A 13,661-nucleotide genomic window follows, 5' to 3' on the forward strand; every position below is an offset into this window, starting at 1 on the left:
TAAGAAAACCCACTTCTGGTCAGTTTCAGAGCTGTTTAGACTGGAGACATTTTTATTTCTAAGCTTTGAAAAGTAAGAAAGTGGAGAAATCAAAGCCACTTCAAAGGTGATGTGACTTTCGTTAAGTAGAAGCAGCAAGCATTTCAAAGCAGTATGGTTCAATACAAAAAAATCAAAGCGGTTATTGAAGCCAACACTGGCTTTGATTTATGAAGCCAACAAATCTGGTGATAAAAATGCATCAAAACCTGTAAAAGCTTTGAATCTGAAAGGATTTCCCCAAAATAACGTTGTACATACTAAGCAGAGTTTGCAAACTCCTGTGATGGGGGGTTACCCAGGTTCCCCAGAGAACAGGGTATGTTGCTGTGTATTTTAGCCCTCACTGGTTATTAGTTAGATTGTCAGCTTTCTCTCTTTTGTCAAAAGTTAAATACAGAAAGAGACGAGGGTTGATGTAAAACACAAGGCCTCTTTATTTTGTTTCAACAGTACACGACTTCCTATTTAGCATGACCAAAACCAAGCAGAACAGCAGAAATCGTATATACTATTTCTCCTTATACATTGTTCTTCCTTGAAACTGCACAAGTAGAAAAGGAAGGGTAAAATCAACAACATTAACTCCAGTTAGGCATTTTCACATGTACCACAGCTTATGCGCAACAGGTGACAAGCAGACAAATCAGCATCCGAAAAACTTAGTCCAGCAAGATGTGAACTCTCCTTTGGGGAAAGAAAATTTGTCTTGAAGCAAGTGATGCAAACATCCTCAGGTAAGGAGCACATGCTAATGCTATCTAAAAATTTCATCTGTAAAAGTTGTTAGAGGAGTATACAACCCAGCTCCAAAGCCAAAGGGCCATAGAGGATGCAGTTTACAGCCTTCAGTTGTCACCAAAACTGTCCTTTTCTCCTGCAGGCTTATCTCCAGGGAGTTTTTTGTATCTAAATATGCCTAGGAGCCCTTGGCTAAGGAGAGCTGATGATGACTTAAATACAGCTCATGGTAAAACATTTTTATGTGTTTGTCAGCTACTCACAGTTTTTGTCCTAGCCTTGACTGAGTTTAATTGTTTTGAATTGACTCAAGTCATTAAGCCAAATCACTGAGAGCTGTATAAACATAACACCTACCTAGTGGGACAAATATTTTGTGTTGAAGCATCAGGCAGGCTGTGTAAGGCCCTTTATCCTTGTCCTTCTCCCAGCTCCACTCCTTTAGCATAGTGATTTTCAAACTAAGACTAAGTCTATGAGAAACCACAAACCAATGCCAGAATTTAAGCTATTATGCACTTCTGATTCATGACAGGGTAAAGAAATGAGGGTCTAGGTATGACTAATAATGCATGCACTTCTGCAGAAGTGATTGCCTCTGCAGAAGCCACAAGGGACCTTTGCAGCACACTGATTCTAGGCACTTTCTAAGAAAGAATTTCCACGGAAATTTCTGGGAAACTGCCTCCCAAAAGCATTGCTCAGCTTGCCACATAAACTAATAGTTCTATTAACTTTGATAAACAGATTGTTGTTAATGTTGCTGACGTCCTTCTGGCTTAACAAGAATGGTATTTGTTGATTTTGTTGTTACTTTTTTTCATACCTTGTGGATGTCATTTGCTGGTTTCTCTGTTAAGAGAACCATGAGCTGTTGCACATATAGTGCAAGGGCTTAAAAACCTCACAGCTTTAAGCTGAAGTCCTAGTATGTAGAAGCTCAGTACTTGATATATGATTGTGTAATTTAAAATGTGCTGTGATCTCAGCATTGAGCTTAATTTCTAAACAGTTTAAAACAGTTTGTATTCAGCTGCTTCAGTCACACCAGACCCTGTGTCTGGACTCAGTTATCACTGCATCACCAGGTACATGATGTCTGGGGCATGCAGGAACAGGAATTCTTCACTGGGACCAGGCTAATTAAGTTCTGACCAGTGCTATATGTTTGACCGGAGAGGTGTTGATAAAACAAAATATGTCTTTACATTATGTTTCTTCTGGAACTGTTACAGGTAATTTTGATTTAAATCTTGGAGCAGAGATCTAGAAATTGTGAAGGGTTATGTAATTATGCCATGAGCAGGTACTTGGGTTTGTATTATTAAGCATGTAAGCAACTGCTTTGGAAACCTGGTCAGGTTTTGGATCGAATGACTTTTAGAAGGAATGACATCCATTATGTAATAGAATATTACCTGGGAACGTATTTTTTTTTAATGGAGCATTTCACACCTAAAATTTCACTGACATGCCATCTTCTTTTTATGAGTTCCTCTGATCTATCCTTCCTACTTTGCAGTATTTTGCATTCTGCTGCCAGTCTTTTCAAATGTCTTCTGTAATTCATTTTTTCCCTGTCCTTGGGGATGGTACTATGTTGGGCCAGGAGCTGGATACAATGACCCTTGAGGATCCCTTCCAAATCAGCTCATTCTGTGACCCTACACTATAAATTTACAGGTAAGTTGACTCCTAACACATTCTGGGCTGCAAATAAGGCAGCATAGTTTATTCATGAAAATCCAGAACTTTAAAAGATGTCCACCTTATCATCCATTACAGATTGTTCCTGGAAACACTTTAAATAATATTTTTAAACAGCTTGTAATGACATTAATACCTTTTCCTTTTAAAACTGGGATACTCTTTGAAAGAACTTGGGCTTATTGTTTTTCAAGACTTAAGTATTCTTTTCAAATTAATTATCAAGAATAACTATGTTCTCTTTTGCTCAATAAAACTGTAGCTATTCAATGGTAATACCTTTTCCTAACTTGCATTGCATTATCATAATTATATTTGAAAAAATCCTATTTATCTGCATTTCTATTTACATTAAATGTTATTATTCAAGTTCATAAAACCATTTTCCTTTCATGGCTGTATAATCAGGCACAGACTTTTGGACAGTGTAATTTTGAAGTTCCCTTTTCTAAAAGAAAGCTGACTTACTGATCATTTCAGTACAGTGAAAAAATACACATTTTTCCCCCTACAAAACCTTAGGATTGCACAAAAATACAGCATAAATATAAACATTAGGCCAAGGCAACATTTTAAAGTGCAGAACTCCACTTACCACACATGAATAATTAAAATAATGCTGCATAATGCATAGGCAATTCCTACTAGTATTTCAAAACCTAAAGTGACACAATGAGATCAACATATAACAGTAATTCAAATACATTCTATTTATAATAAATAAGTGCTCATCTGACCATAGACCACAATAAGCATATTGTCCCAACAAGCAAGCTCTACACAAATTCCCTTTTTTTCCTTTGTCTGCATGGTGTGCTACCACTGAACATAAAGACATATTAAGAAGGAAAGATCTCATCCACCATCAGGTAAGAGAACTTGTGGGGAGAGACATCTGGAATCTGTTGAATGTACATTTTTCCAGAGGTTTTATCTTTAATCAGTCAATATATACTGTCGTGTTTGTCAATTTATACTGACTAAAAATTATTCCTTTATTTTCTTCCACATACTCATATCCCCATAGTGTTCAGTTGTTTCATTTTAAGGTTTACGTGTTTTTTGGTTGGTTTTTTTTTGGGCGGGGGGGTGGGAAAGGGGTGGTATTGGAGAAAAGGGAAGAAGGTGGAAGAATGTTGCTGCAATTTGTATCCAGCTGCTAAATTCTGTGACGGGATGAGGACAGAGTGGGGATAGTTCAAGTTCTAGCCTCCATTAGCATCTGGTTTGAGACAATAGTGTTGTTCTAAATTCCCAATCATTCTCCCTTATTGAACCTAGGTTCAGTTTGCAGGGTGGTTTGGTATACAAGAATTAAGCTTGTTTTGGAGGAAACTACACTAGCTGCCTTCCAAATATACTCCAGCCTCTAAAAGAGACACTAAGAACCCGAACTCATTGCTTGACTGCTTCAAAGTGCATATGCAGTAGGGGCATCTATCCAAGGAAGCAGAATATATGTAGTCTTGAGCTGCATGTGGTGTAGAGGTGTAAGTCCCAGCAGTAACTACATTTATCCACTGACCCTCTCCTACCAAAACAAACATCTTGGCAATCTACACACAGGCAGAGTCTCAAGAACCAAAACTTCACAGTGGGATACTTAGTGAACCTTAGTGAATAATTTCCTCTAAATTACATCAGAGAATTCTGACTACTACATTCTTTTTATGACCTAAAATCTTAAAATCTGTGTGCATAAGCCGTCTTCCACTGAACAAGCTTTTGGGACTGCTTCAGATAACCCCACTTAACTTTTCTGGCAGCACATTTTTTCTCCATTCAGTTCTACCTAAATGTTGCTGTCAAAAGATCCTCATTTTATTTCTTATATTAATTCTTCCACTGGCCTCCTCCAACATCAAATTCAGACTTCTTTCCTTTACCCCTAAACTTGACTTCAGCATTTTTTGTATTGCTGTCCATCCTGGGCCTTGCTCCTCCTGGTCTTGGGCATTGCAGAGTGCTGCAGGCAGCCCATGGCACTACCTGCAGGCAGAGTTCCTCCTCCATCTGAGACTCTTTGAAAGGTGATTTTCCATTACTCAGTCTCGTAATGTCTGGATACTTGACATTAGAAAAACTATAATAAAAAGATGAGTTCCTACCTTATCCCTGAATTTAACAAGAGTCAAACTGCTCATGACCCAGTAAAAATTCAGATACAAAGCTCACTGGCAGCAGTTATCCTAGAGAGTCCCTTTGGGGCCAGCAGTGTAGTCCTGAATTTGTTAAAGTTTTAGTGTGTTCTCAGACTGCAAATAAGCAACCTCTCCACCCCCAAAAGATATTTATTTTAAGAAGAAATGCTGAAACCCTTTCTTAAAAACATTACAAAATAATGGGAAAACAATTAAGTCAGAGACAGTTAAGACTACCACTAAAATAAAAGCATTGATTTAATTCATAGCTCTGGAGGCAAAGAAGTAGGGCACTAGCATACACTGTACACAAGACTGTGTGATTTTTCTCCACCACAGGAAAGCCAAAGCTGAAACCCATGTAATTCCCTAAAAATAGTTTCAAACAGTAATGGGAGGATTAAAACATGTGTCTCACAGTTCTTTGGTTTTGAAATGTGAAATTTGGTCAATTAAATTCATGTCAAAGTTCATGAGAAAAAAAGTCACTGAATCAGGAAACCAAGTTAAAGAGCTGAAGGCTGTTACTTGCTGAACAAGAGTGCTACTGTGTAGGTGATTGGGACACCTGAAAAACATAATGGTTGAGAAAACACCCTGATGGAATGTGTAAATCTTAATCCTTAGATCTGGACTCCTAAAGCTTAGAAGTCTTTGAACATAATGGATAGGAAGGCTGTACCTCAGCAAGCACAGTGCAGCACCCTGGAAGATACCCGAGCAAGCTCTTAGTGCAAGGCTGCATTCAAGTGATGTCTGCAAGACACCTGCTGGTTATTCCCTGCTGTTTGGTACTGCCCCTCAGCTTTGGCAAAAAAACCACATGGAACAGACTGTACTGGTCTAAGTGCCCGAATTTGCTGTTACACTTCCCCTTGATGCTATGCTGTCTTATGTAGGCGTAATCATAACAATACATAAGCTCTGAAAATTATTTCAAAATCAGAACATTATGAGTGGCGTTGGGCCAAGCACTCTCTCTGAAGTAGGCATGAAGTGAGACTTTGGTGCAGTGACCTCCCTTGTCTTGTGAACAGAGGTAAGTCCTATATCCCCAGGCAGTGAGATAAAAGTGCGAAACAAGGCTTAGTGAAATCAAAGAAGTTTGAAGCAGGCCTTAAAACCATATTCAACACATGTTTACAGTGTCTACATACAATATTGGTCTCTAATCACTCTGAAATTAAAGCTTACATTCCTTGTGTTGCAAAAATATAACAGAGGAACAAGAAGAAATCCCCTCATCAAACAAATAAAATAAAAATAAAAAAAAATTTTTAAAAAAAGCTCAGAAAAGAGCAGGAAAATATGCCTGTTTAGGAAAGGAAGTCACACAGATTTCTAAAACAAAAAGGGTATATTTTTAACCTGGAATTGTGGAATTGTACAGGACTAGAATTATGGCTGCCACATTGAAAAACACAATGAGCACAGTAAAGCTGAGTTGCTTTTTTCAGTGATGATTTTCACCTCAAGTCAAAGGTAGGAATGGCCAGAAAGAGACCATTTCTCTTGGAAATTTTTTAAATGCACTCACTTCCCTTACAGAAAAGAGAAGGGACATGATATCATCCTGTCTGAACAGTCAGGAGCAAATGAGTTTGGGAAGATTCTGCAGGATGCTGAACTTGATGAAGCACTCCCTCTAGTCCAGAAAAGCCTCTTAATTTGTTTGCCATCATGTAGCCTGCAGAGATATCTTAGTGCCTGCTTCTAATTTAACAGAAGTTTCAGCCGTGGTAATTCAGATTGTGGTAATTCAGTGGAGTGTCTGACTACAAATGACAATTCTAAACTCTTTGATAAGGACCCTTATTTATTTATCAACACACACTTACTTAACTCCCATTTAAAAAAATGTTTTAATTTTTTTTTAAGTTCCTAGGAAAAACTACATTCTCCAAAATGACACTGATTTTTCCATACTTGATGATAATACTACAGAAATTGCATTTTTTCCATGATATTCATTACCTGCAAAATCAATTTACAAGCACTGGGGGTTTTTAAAATTCCTATAGACAATGAGCATCTCATTGTTCCACATAATGTTTTCTATACTGTTATTAAACAGAGCAGCAGGTGTCCTCTTTAAATAGGTATTTATCAAATCCCTTATCAAATGCTATTTTTACAAAGAAATTTATATAGCCGTTCCCTCTAGAACTATGAAAATTTTGGTAAAATAATTCTTGAAAGGTCTAATAAAATTTTCAATGTTTGAAATTTTGAAACCTTATCCAAAAGTGAGGTGTCATTCTTGATGATCAGGCACTGTGTTTAATCAATCTTTTCCAAATCAGATGCAGAATGACCAGCTGAGTATTTTGCAAAAGGAAAATGGAGGAAAATTTATACAGAACTTGAAAAAGGAACCACTTGCTTTCCAGCCACATACACTTCAGAAATATTCCGATCATCACCTGAAATAACATGGTCAAAACAGAGATTTGCACATAAATACAAACACTGATTTAATTAATGAAACTTATGCAGTCTACAAAAACAGTTTTGGAACACATTAATTGCAATAACCATGTCCTAGAACTAAGAAAGTCCATTTGGAGAGAATTAGCAGGGCTACCACACAGATCAATAAATGTTTTAGCAGCCTTTTCTTTTTTTTTTTTTTTTTTTTTAAATAAATATATCATTCAGCTGCTGCAATAATGTCATGGATTTTCTGTATGTTCAGTAGATCCAAACCCCAAAAATATTATGTACCTGTACAGAAAATAATTTGTTGCACAGTGTCTGAACTGGCTTGGGAACCAGCCAGCAAGAAGGCTGGTGTGGCCCAGACAGCTCCCCAGAAAGGCAAAAGTCTCATTAGAGCATGACACAGCTGTGGCCAGAGCTGGCACCAGGCACTCAGCATCACAACCCTGCAGCCCCTGCCCAGACACTACCCAGATGTATTTACAAAAAATTGCAAACCAGTTTTTATTTATTAATATAAAATATTAATATTAATTATTAGGGGCATGATAATGTTCAGGTAAGAGTTGTATAAATATGTTTAATTACTGCAAACAAATGTCTACTTACTTATATAAAAATAAATTTATTATTAATCCCAACATTACTTTAGACAATATTTGATGTAGGAAATGAGAATTCAACTTGAGCTGAAAATCAAAACATACCTAGATACAGGAACTTCTGGAGTGCATCCTATAAAACAGTGGGAGAAAACAAATTCAGAAAGCAGTATCATCTGTCCTGGATCATAATCATTTGAAGCTTGAAAGAACTGATAAAACCAGTTCTCCTAGATAATCCTAGTAACAGTGAATTCAGAACTTAACATACCTAATTCATTTTTTGAAAATAAGGCAAAATTTGTAAGGTCCTAAGGACCAATAACTTAGCTCAGAAAGTTTAGATTTAAACTTAAAAACATTAGTTTTTACCGAAATTGAATTGTTTTCAGGCAATCTGGCCACACCTATAAATTCAAGTAACTGATTTTAATTATCTTTTTTAGTCAGAGGAGGTTTTTGAATGAGAAGGTGTTTCCATACCATAAAACCAAGTGCCTTAATCTTAAGATAAAAACTGGGCTTTTAATTCAAATTAGCCAATCTTGAGTGCTTGCTTCATTTTGTAATAGCAATGTAGGAAAGGCAGCCTAACCTTTCTCTGGGAACAAGTTGCCATTTTTCAGTCTGAACTCTAAGTATTGACAAAAATTAAATTGCTTTTTATTCACTGCCATTTGTCACTGCAAACAGATAACTGCAATTGTCATCTCAGGCTAATAAAACATGCATTAAACACATTACATACATTTTTGCTCATGGTGTCATGGCGCTGTCACTGGGGTCGGCAAAATTTTGAAGAAAAAACAAACATGGAATGCCTAGGCTGAAGCACAGACAGCAGGGGTGTAGTACACCCAATTCCTGTCACCAGAATCACTCTCAAGAGACCTTTTCTGTCTGTATCATGGACCTTTCCCCATCATTTCCATCAATTTTATTGATCATCGATCCTGTTCTGATTACCTCAAAATCATCAGCAGAAAACAAGTCAAAAGGGCTGTCTGAAGCCTTCGTGTTGATTAGCAGTGCATCAAATTCCTTTCCCACCTCAAAGTTTCCAATCACATCATCTAGTCCTAGAGCTGAATAAGAAAATAAGCTCATAAACACATCTTCAGGACCAGCCTCATTCCACCATGTAGAAGTACCTGGCAACTTACTTGAAATATTCATAAGACAAACAAAGATTTAAATGGTTACAAGGAAAAAACCCAAAACAAATTAAATAACCAGTATGTTAGTACCTGAGCTCCTAAAAGACTTAAGGAACTGTAGGTTATATTGCAAAAACATTCAAACTCCAAATGGGGCAATGAAACGAAGTCAGAGAAGTGGTAAAGCATACAATAAGAGTCCCTTGCTAAGGCAGTATTTTTAAAAAAAGTTTAAGTATTTTTAAAAAAGTTTAAGCCATTTTGAAAGGTTGTATAGGCTATTGCAATAGCAATATACAGCAATATGATAATGAAAGAGGTGTCCAGAGAGTAATTGCAATTAGCAGGAACAAAGAATAATAGGGCATGGAAAAATAATCATAGTCAGTCTGAAGGTCTCATTCCTACCTGTAAGGCTTGGCTTGTGGTCCATTATTTAGCTTTATTTTTCCAAAGTTTCATTACAACCACAAGTTTTCAGGTCCACATGCCCTAAAAACCTACATATTTATCTTCAGGGACTGGGGTAGTATTTAGAATACCTCAGGAGAAGCCTTTGCACCTCGTTAGAAATAAATTTGGACTGTTTTAAGTTGTAGAAAGTATCTGTGAATTAAACAAATTTTTCCAATACTTTGAAATAAAGTTATCAAAGAGCATAATATCTGCAAATAATTTGTTCATTTGTTTTCAAATTGCTCTGATAAAGCAACTCCAGTCTTCATTGAAGTTTGTGAGAGGCAGGAATATCACAATATCTTAAAGACATTTAAACTCCTACAAATTAGGAAATATTTGGATTACCTACTAGTTTCAACTAAAATGTTGAACTCATGTTCCTTCAGATTTTTGAGCCGAATGCAATTTTTAGATTAAACACAAGAGGGTGACAAGGGTTTAGTAGTCTTAACAAAGCAGATTATTCCAACAAAATATTCACTGATTCAAATTTCTGCCACTGAAATTTTCCCTTTCAGTAACCAGGCTACTGAAAGCTTGTGAAAGTAATTTATATTCTACCCTTAAAAGTGATTCAGTAAGGATAAAACAGCTTAAAATGAATACACAAAATTAACACTTTACTAAGGAAATCTAATGTAGAAAAAGCACAAGAGTAGCTGGGAAGGGAAACCACATATGAGTTTGGGATTTTTATGAGTCTTCCTTCTGTGTCTCAGCTAGTTTGTTCTCATACTTTGTGGAACAGTATATATTGCAGGAAAAAGAGCACTTTTTGTTCCCTGCTCATCTTCTCTATTTCCCCCATTACACTCTCCAGGAAACACAGTCCTGAGAAGACCTGTTACTGGCATTTTCACTACATCTTTTAAAGTTCCATTAATAATTTCCAATGGTGCTTTTTGACAGCTACACACAGGCTACACTGAGAAGTCTTGCAACCAGTGCTTTAGAAGGTGGTGAGCTCATTTCTGCCCACTGAAACAAGAATAGGTTTTCACTTGTGTATGGACTTCCTCTCTGATAAATCATACCAGTTCCACTAAATTTTAAAAATTTTATCTATTTTTATGTGCACACTGATCACAACAAAACTGTTTCTCCAAAACTGGATAACCCATATACTATATGACGGCATTCTGCACATGCAACTGTGTTTTGAACAATCATGGTGGAAAGCCTGTTTAAATTTTCTGCTTTTCTCTGAGTGAGGAGTGATTTGCATGATGTTTTGATTCGCAACAAACTGCCTCACTGACAGCTCAAAAAGCACAAGCAAAATTAGAAACTGATGACAAATATAATGCATGATTTTACAGTAATTGCAGTTTTTCTTCTGGGTGATGGTTGCTGAGAAAACAACTTTCCAGCTGGTACAATAAATACACAACTTAGCACTTAGAGCCTTATGACTAAGAAGTCTGAGGATCTTTGCAAAGCAAATGTACAACCCTGAAAAACCATCAAGATTTTGTTATTAAACTCTCAGCATTAATAGAATACTCTTCTCTGAAAAGCCCAGTATGGGCATGAGAAACCAAAGGGTTATCTCTGCCCACCAGTCAGATTTCACTCTGGCACCAGAAAATCTGTGAATCTCTCATGTAGACAGGCAGACATACAACCAAAAAGAGCTGTAACTCTGTGTGAACACTAAAGAATTTTCTTCTTACCTTGGCTTCCTCCCAGAGTGGCAAGCTGAAAAGCTTCTTCAAGAGTTATTCCTGTTCCATTCACTTTATTGATCTGAAGGCTATTAGATGCCATCATTGTTTTTCTTATAGCATCAAGCATAGAAGCTGAATATCCACCAGCAACATCTAAAAGGGATCAGACTCTTAGAAACAAGCTTTGGGTATAATTCTCTATGCTAAATTTCTATAAGCTTCATGAAGAGACATACAAACAAGTTCTACTGCTGAGCACAGTCTCTGAATTCCCAATAAAGGTGCTGTCATACACAGTCAGGTGAATAGAACACAACACAAAAACAGAACTTGAAAAGTTGTTTTTCAAGCTCTGCTTAAGCTCTCAACAGCAACAAAACTCTTCATGAATTTTTAGTTTTCTTTCAAACAGTTTTGGACCAACCCTAGATTTCAATAGTCTAGATTTCCTTACTCCAGTGGAAAAAACAAAGGAGGAGCAAAAGCTGGAGATATGCTGATTTTTAAACATGAATAGGTGAATGTTTTTGTATCTCCCAATAATTTCCAGAAGAAAACTACTAACCCGTGCCAAGACCAAGCTTCACATTGTGTTCGAGAACCTTTCGCACGTTTAAGACACCACTGCACAACCTGGATTGGAAGAAGAAACACATTCTGTGTGCTACAAAAAGTGCAGGACAAGCAGGGCTGCAGAGACAATTTGTGACAAAGACTCTCCCATAATGTGGACAAGATTTGGTTTATTATTTATTCTGGCTTGGTACCCATGCAGTGTCTCATGTCTGCTCAATAGAAAGAAGACTTTATAGTCTATTCTGCCAAAACATTAGCACACTTCAGGGGGAATAGAGATGCCTTGAATCTACCACTGCCAGAACAGTCAAAAGAAAAATAATTTTTAGAAAATAAATATTTATATAGATATGGATAGAGATGCAATAACTAAACTGAAAGACCACAAATCAGTCCAGAGCATTGTACGTAGAAGTGGATGATGAATGGTCAGGTTCAATCCAATATGTCATTTATGGTGTAATGAGGTATAAATATACCTCATTGTATAAATAGCCTTGCAATGGTAGCATTGACTCAGGGTACGACACAAACAACAGCTTTATTTAATTATATATCACTCCTATTTTCTCTTTTTTTTTAACTTACGAAAAGTTAGAATTTGGGCAGTGTGAAATTGCAGCTCCACGAAGACTAAAAAGTTTCAGCTCTTCTTCAGAAAGGTAACAGGCATGAGCCATCACTGTCTAAAGAAAAAGAGAATCACAATTTACTTAATATTTCATTTAATTCTGTGGCTGTGAGGTTTGCTGCACTGCTTTAAATGGTCAAAAGGACAGTTACCATTTAGTGAAATTAATGAATTTCTTGAATTAAACTCCTAAAACCCACAAGGGGAAAACTGATTAATTTCAGTGTGCCTGACATACCATTCCTTCAGCTTTTTTGCATTTTTAAATATAGGAATACAGGGTACTTGCACTTGCAGTGACTGCTGTGGCCAAAGACAAAAGCAAGAACTTCCCAGTTGTCCTAGCATTTAGCAAGCTTACAATTTATATTTTGTAGCTAACAGATTAAGTACTGGGGCTAGGAATACACCAGATAAAATGAAAGATGTATGTACTCTTAGTATGTTTTCTATTGGCTCTCTAAAGGTTTGCATCCAGGAGAGAGAGATTAAATATTCTTTAAGTAAAATAATCCAATTTTTTTGTGCAACTGATAAATTACTTTTATTTCTTACCCTACATAACTGACTTTAAAAATAACTTCAAAAGAAAAACATAGAAGTATAGGATAGGATAATTTAATAGTGCATAAACCAATTATTCCTGTACAAATCTAATTGGCATTACCTCATATGCCAAATGCCCACTGAAAGAAAAGAGTAAAAGCTCTGTTAGACCTTGCAATCTGCACATAAAATTGACCATGGCACTGAGACTGCTTCCACGGAGCATCTCCTAAAAGCACTGTACTCCTCCCATCTCTACTCATCAAGCTCAATGTAGCTGAAAACACAAGAATAGCCACATCTTCAGACAAGGACCTATACATGGTAGCTAGTGAAGCATATCCCTGCCAATCTGTACTGTTTTTAAAAAGAAAGAAACGTCTCAGCAACAGCTCAAAAAAAAAAAATCCTCTGCTTTTAAAACACTTCTTTAAAAAATTGATTTGCTGTCTTAGTTTGAGTGGATGGGGACACAATATCTGAGGTTCTGCTGCTATGCTTATGTTTAATAGAATGTTTCCCCAAATACCCAGGAGCCTGACTCCAGAAGTCACCAATAATCATGACTTTTCATGGCCTTTTTCACGGCCTTTTTCACTTGTGTGCATACAAGTCACAGAATTAAGACGTGTGCTTTTGCAGCACAAATATGTTCTTTAGAACATCAGATCAGCATGCAAAGGACCATGTGAGAAAACAAAGGTTAATACTGTGTACATACTTCTGCAGTCCATTTCTCAAGTAAAAAGAACAGTAAACAAGTAATTTACTGGTGTACAGTTTCAAACACAGATATGGGAGCCCAATAGCTAATTCCCAGGGAGTTTTCAACTGTCCCTTGTGCATCTGAAAATTCTCTCCTGAATTTTTAAATGAACTTGACTGATGTTTAAGTGCTGTGACTGTAGTTGGGTAGTTCATATTCCCTTTTGCATGGGCAGTCCATTATCTAATTA

The 13,661-nt window shown here is 36.7% G+C and overlaps 1 protein-coding gene across 1 annotated transcript in view; it reads right to left on the reverse strand.

Moving 5' to 3' along the window:
* Positions 1-452: 452 nt before the first annotated feature.
* GDA (guanine deaminase) overlaps positions 453-13,661 on the reverse strand; it is a 30,555-nt gene continuing 17,346 nt past the window's right edge. The window contains exons 9-14 of the mRNA XM_033084941.2: positions 12,117-12,214; positions 11,518-11,585; positions 10,959-11,105; positions 8,636-8,754; positions 7,775-7,802; positions 453-7,051 (exon numbers count right to left, since the gene is read on the reverse strand). Coding sequence (XP_032940832.1) covers positions 6,981-7,051; positions 7,775-7,802; positions 8,636-8,754; positions 10,959-11,105; positions 11,518-11,585; positions 12,117-12,214 — 531 coding nt within the window. The 3' untranslated portion in view covers positions 453-6,980. The remainder of the gene's footprint in view (positions 7,052-7,774; positions 7,803-8,635; positions 8,755-10,958; positions 11,106-11,517; positions 11,586-12,116; positions 12,215-13,661) is intronic.

The sequence above is a fragment of the Catharus ustulatus genome, chromosome Z, assembly GCF_009819885.2.
Source record: "Catharus ustulatus isolate bCatUst1 chromosome Z, bCatUst1.pri.v2, whole genome shotgun sequence".
Lineage (NCBI taxonomy): Eukaryota > Metazoa > Chordata > Aves > Passeriformes > Turdidae > Catharus > Catharus ustulatus.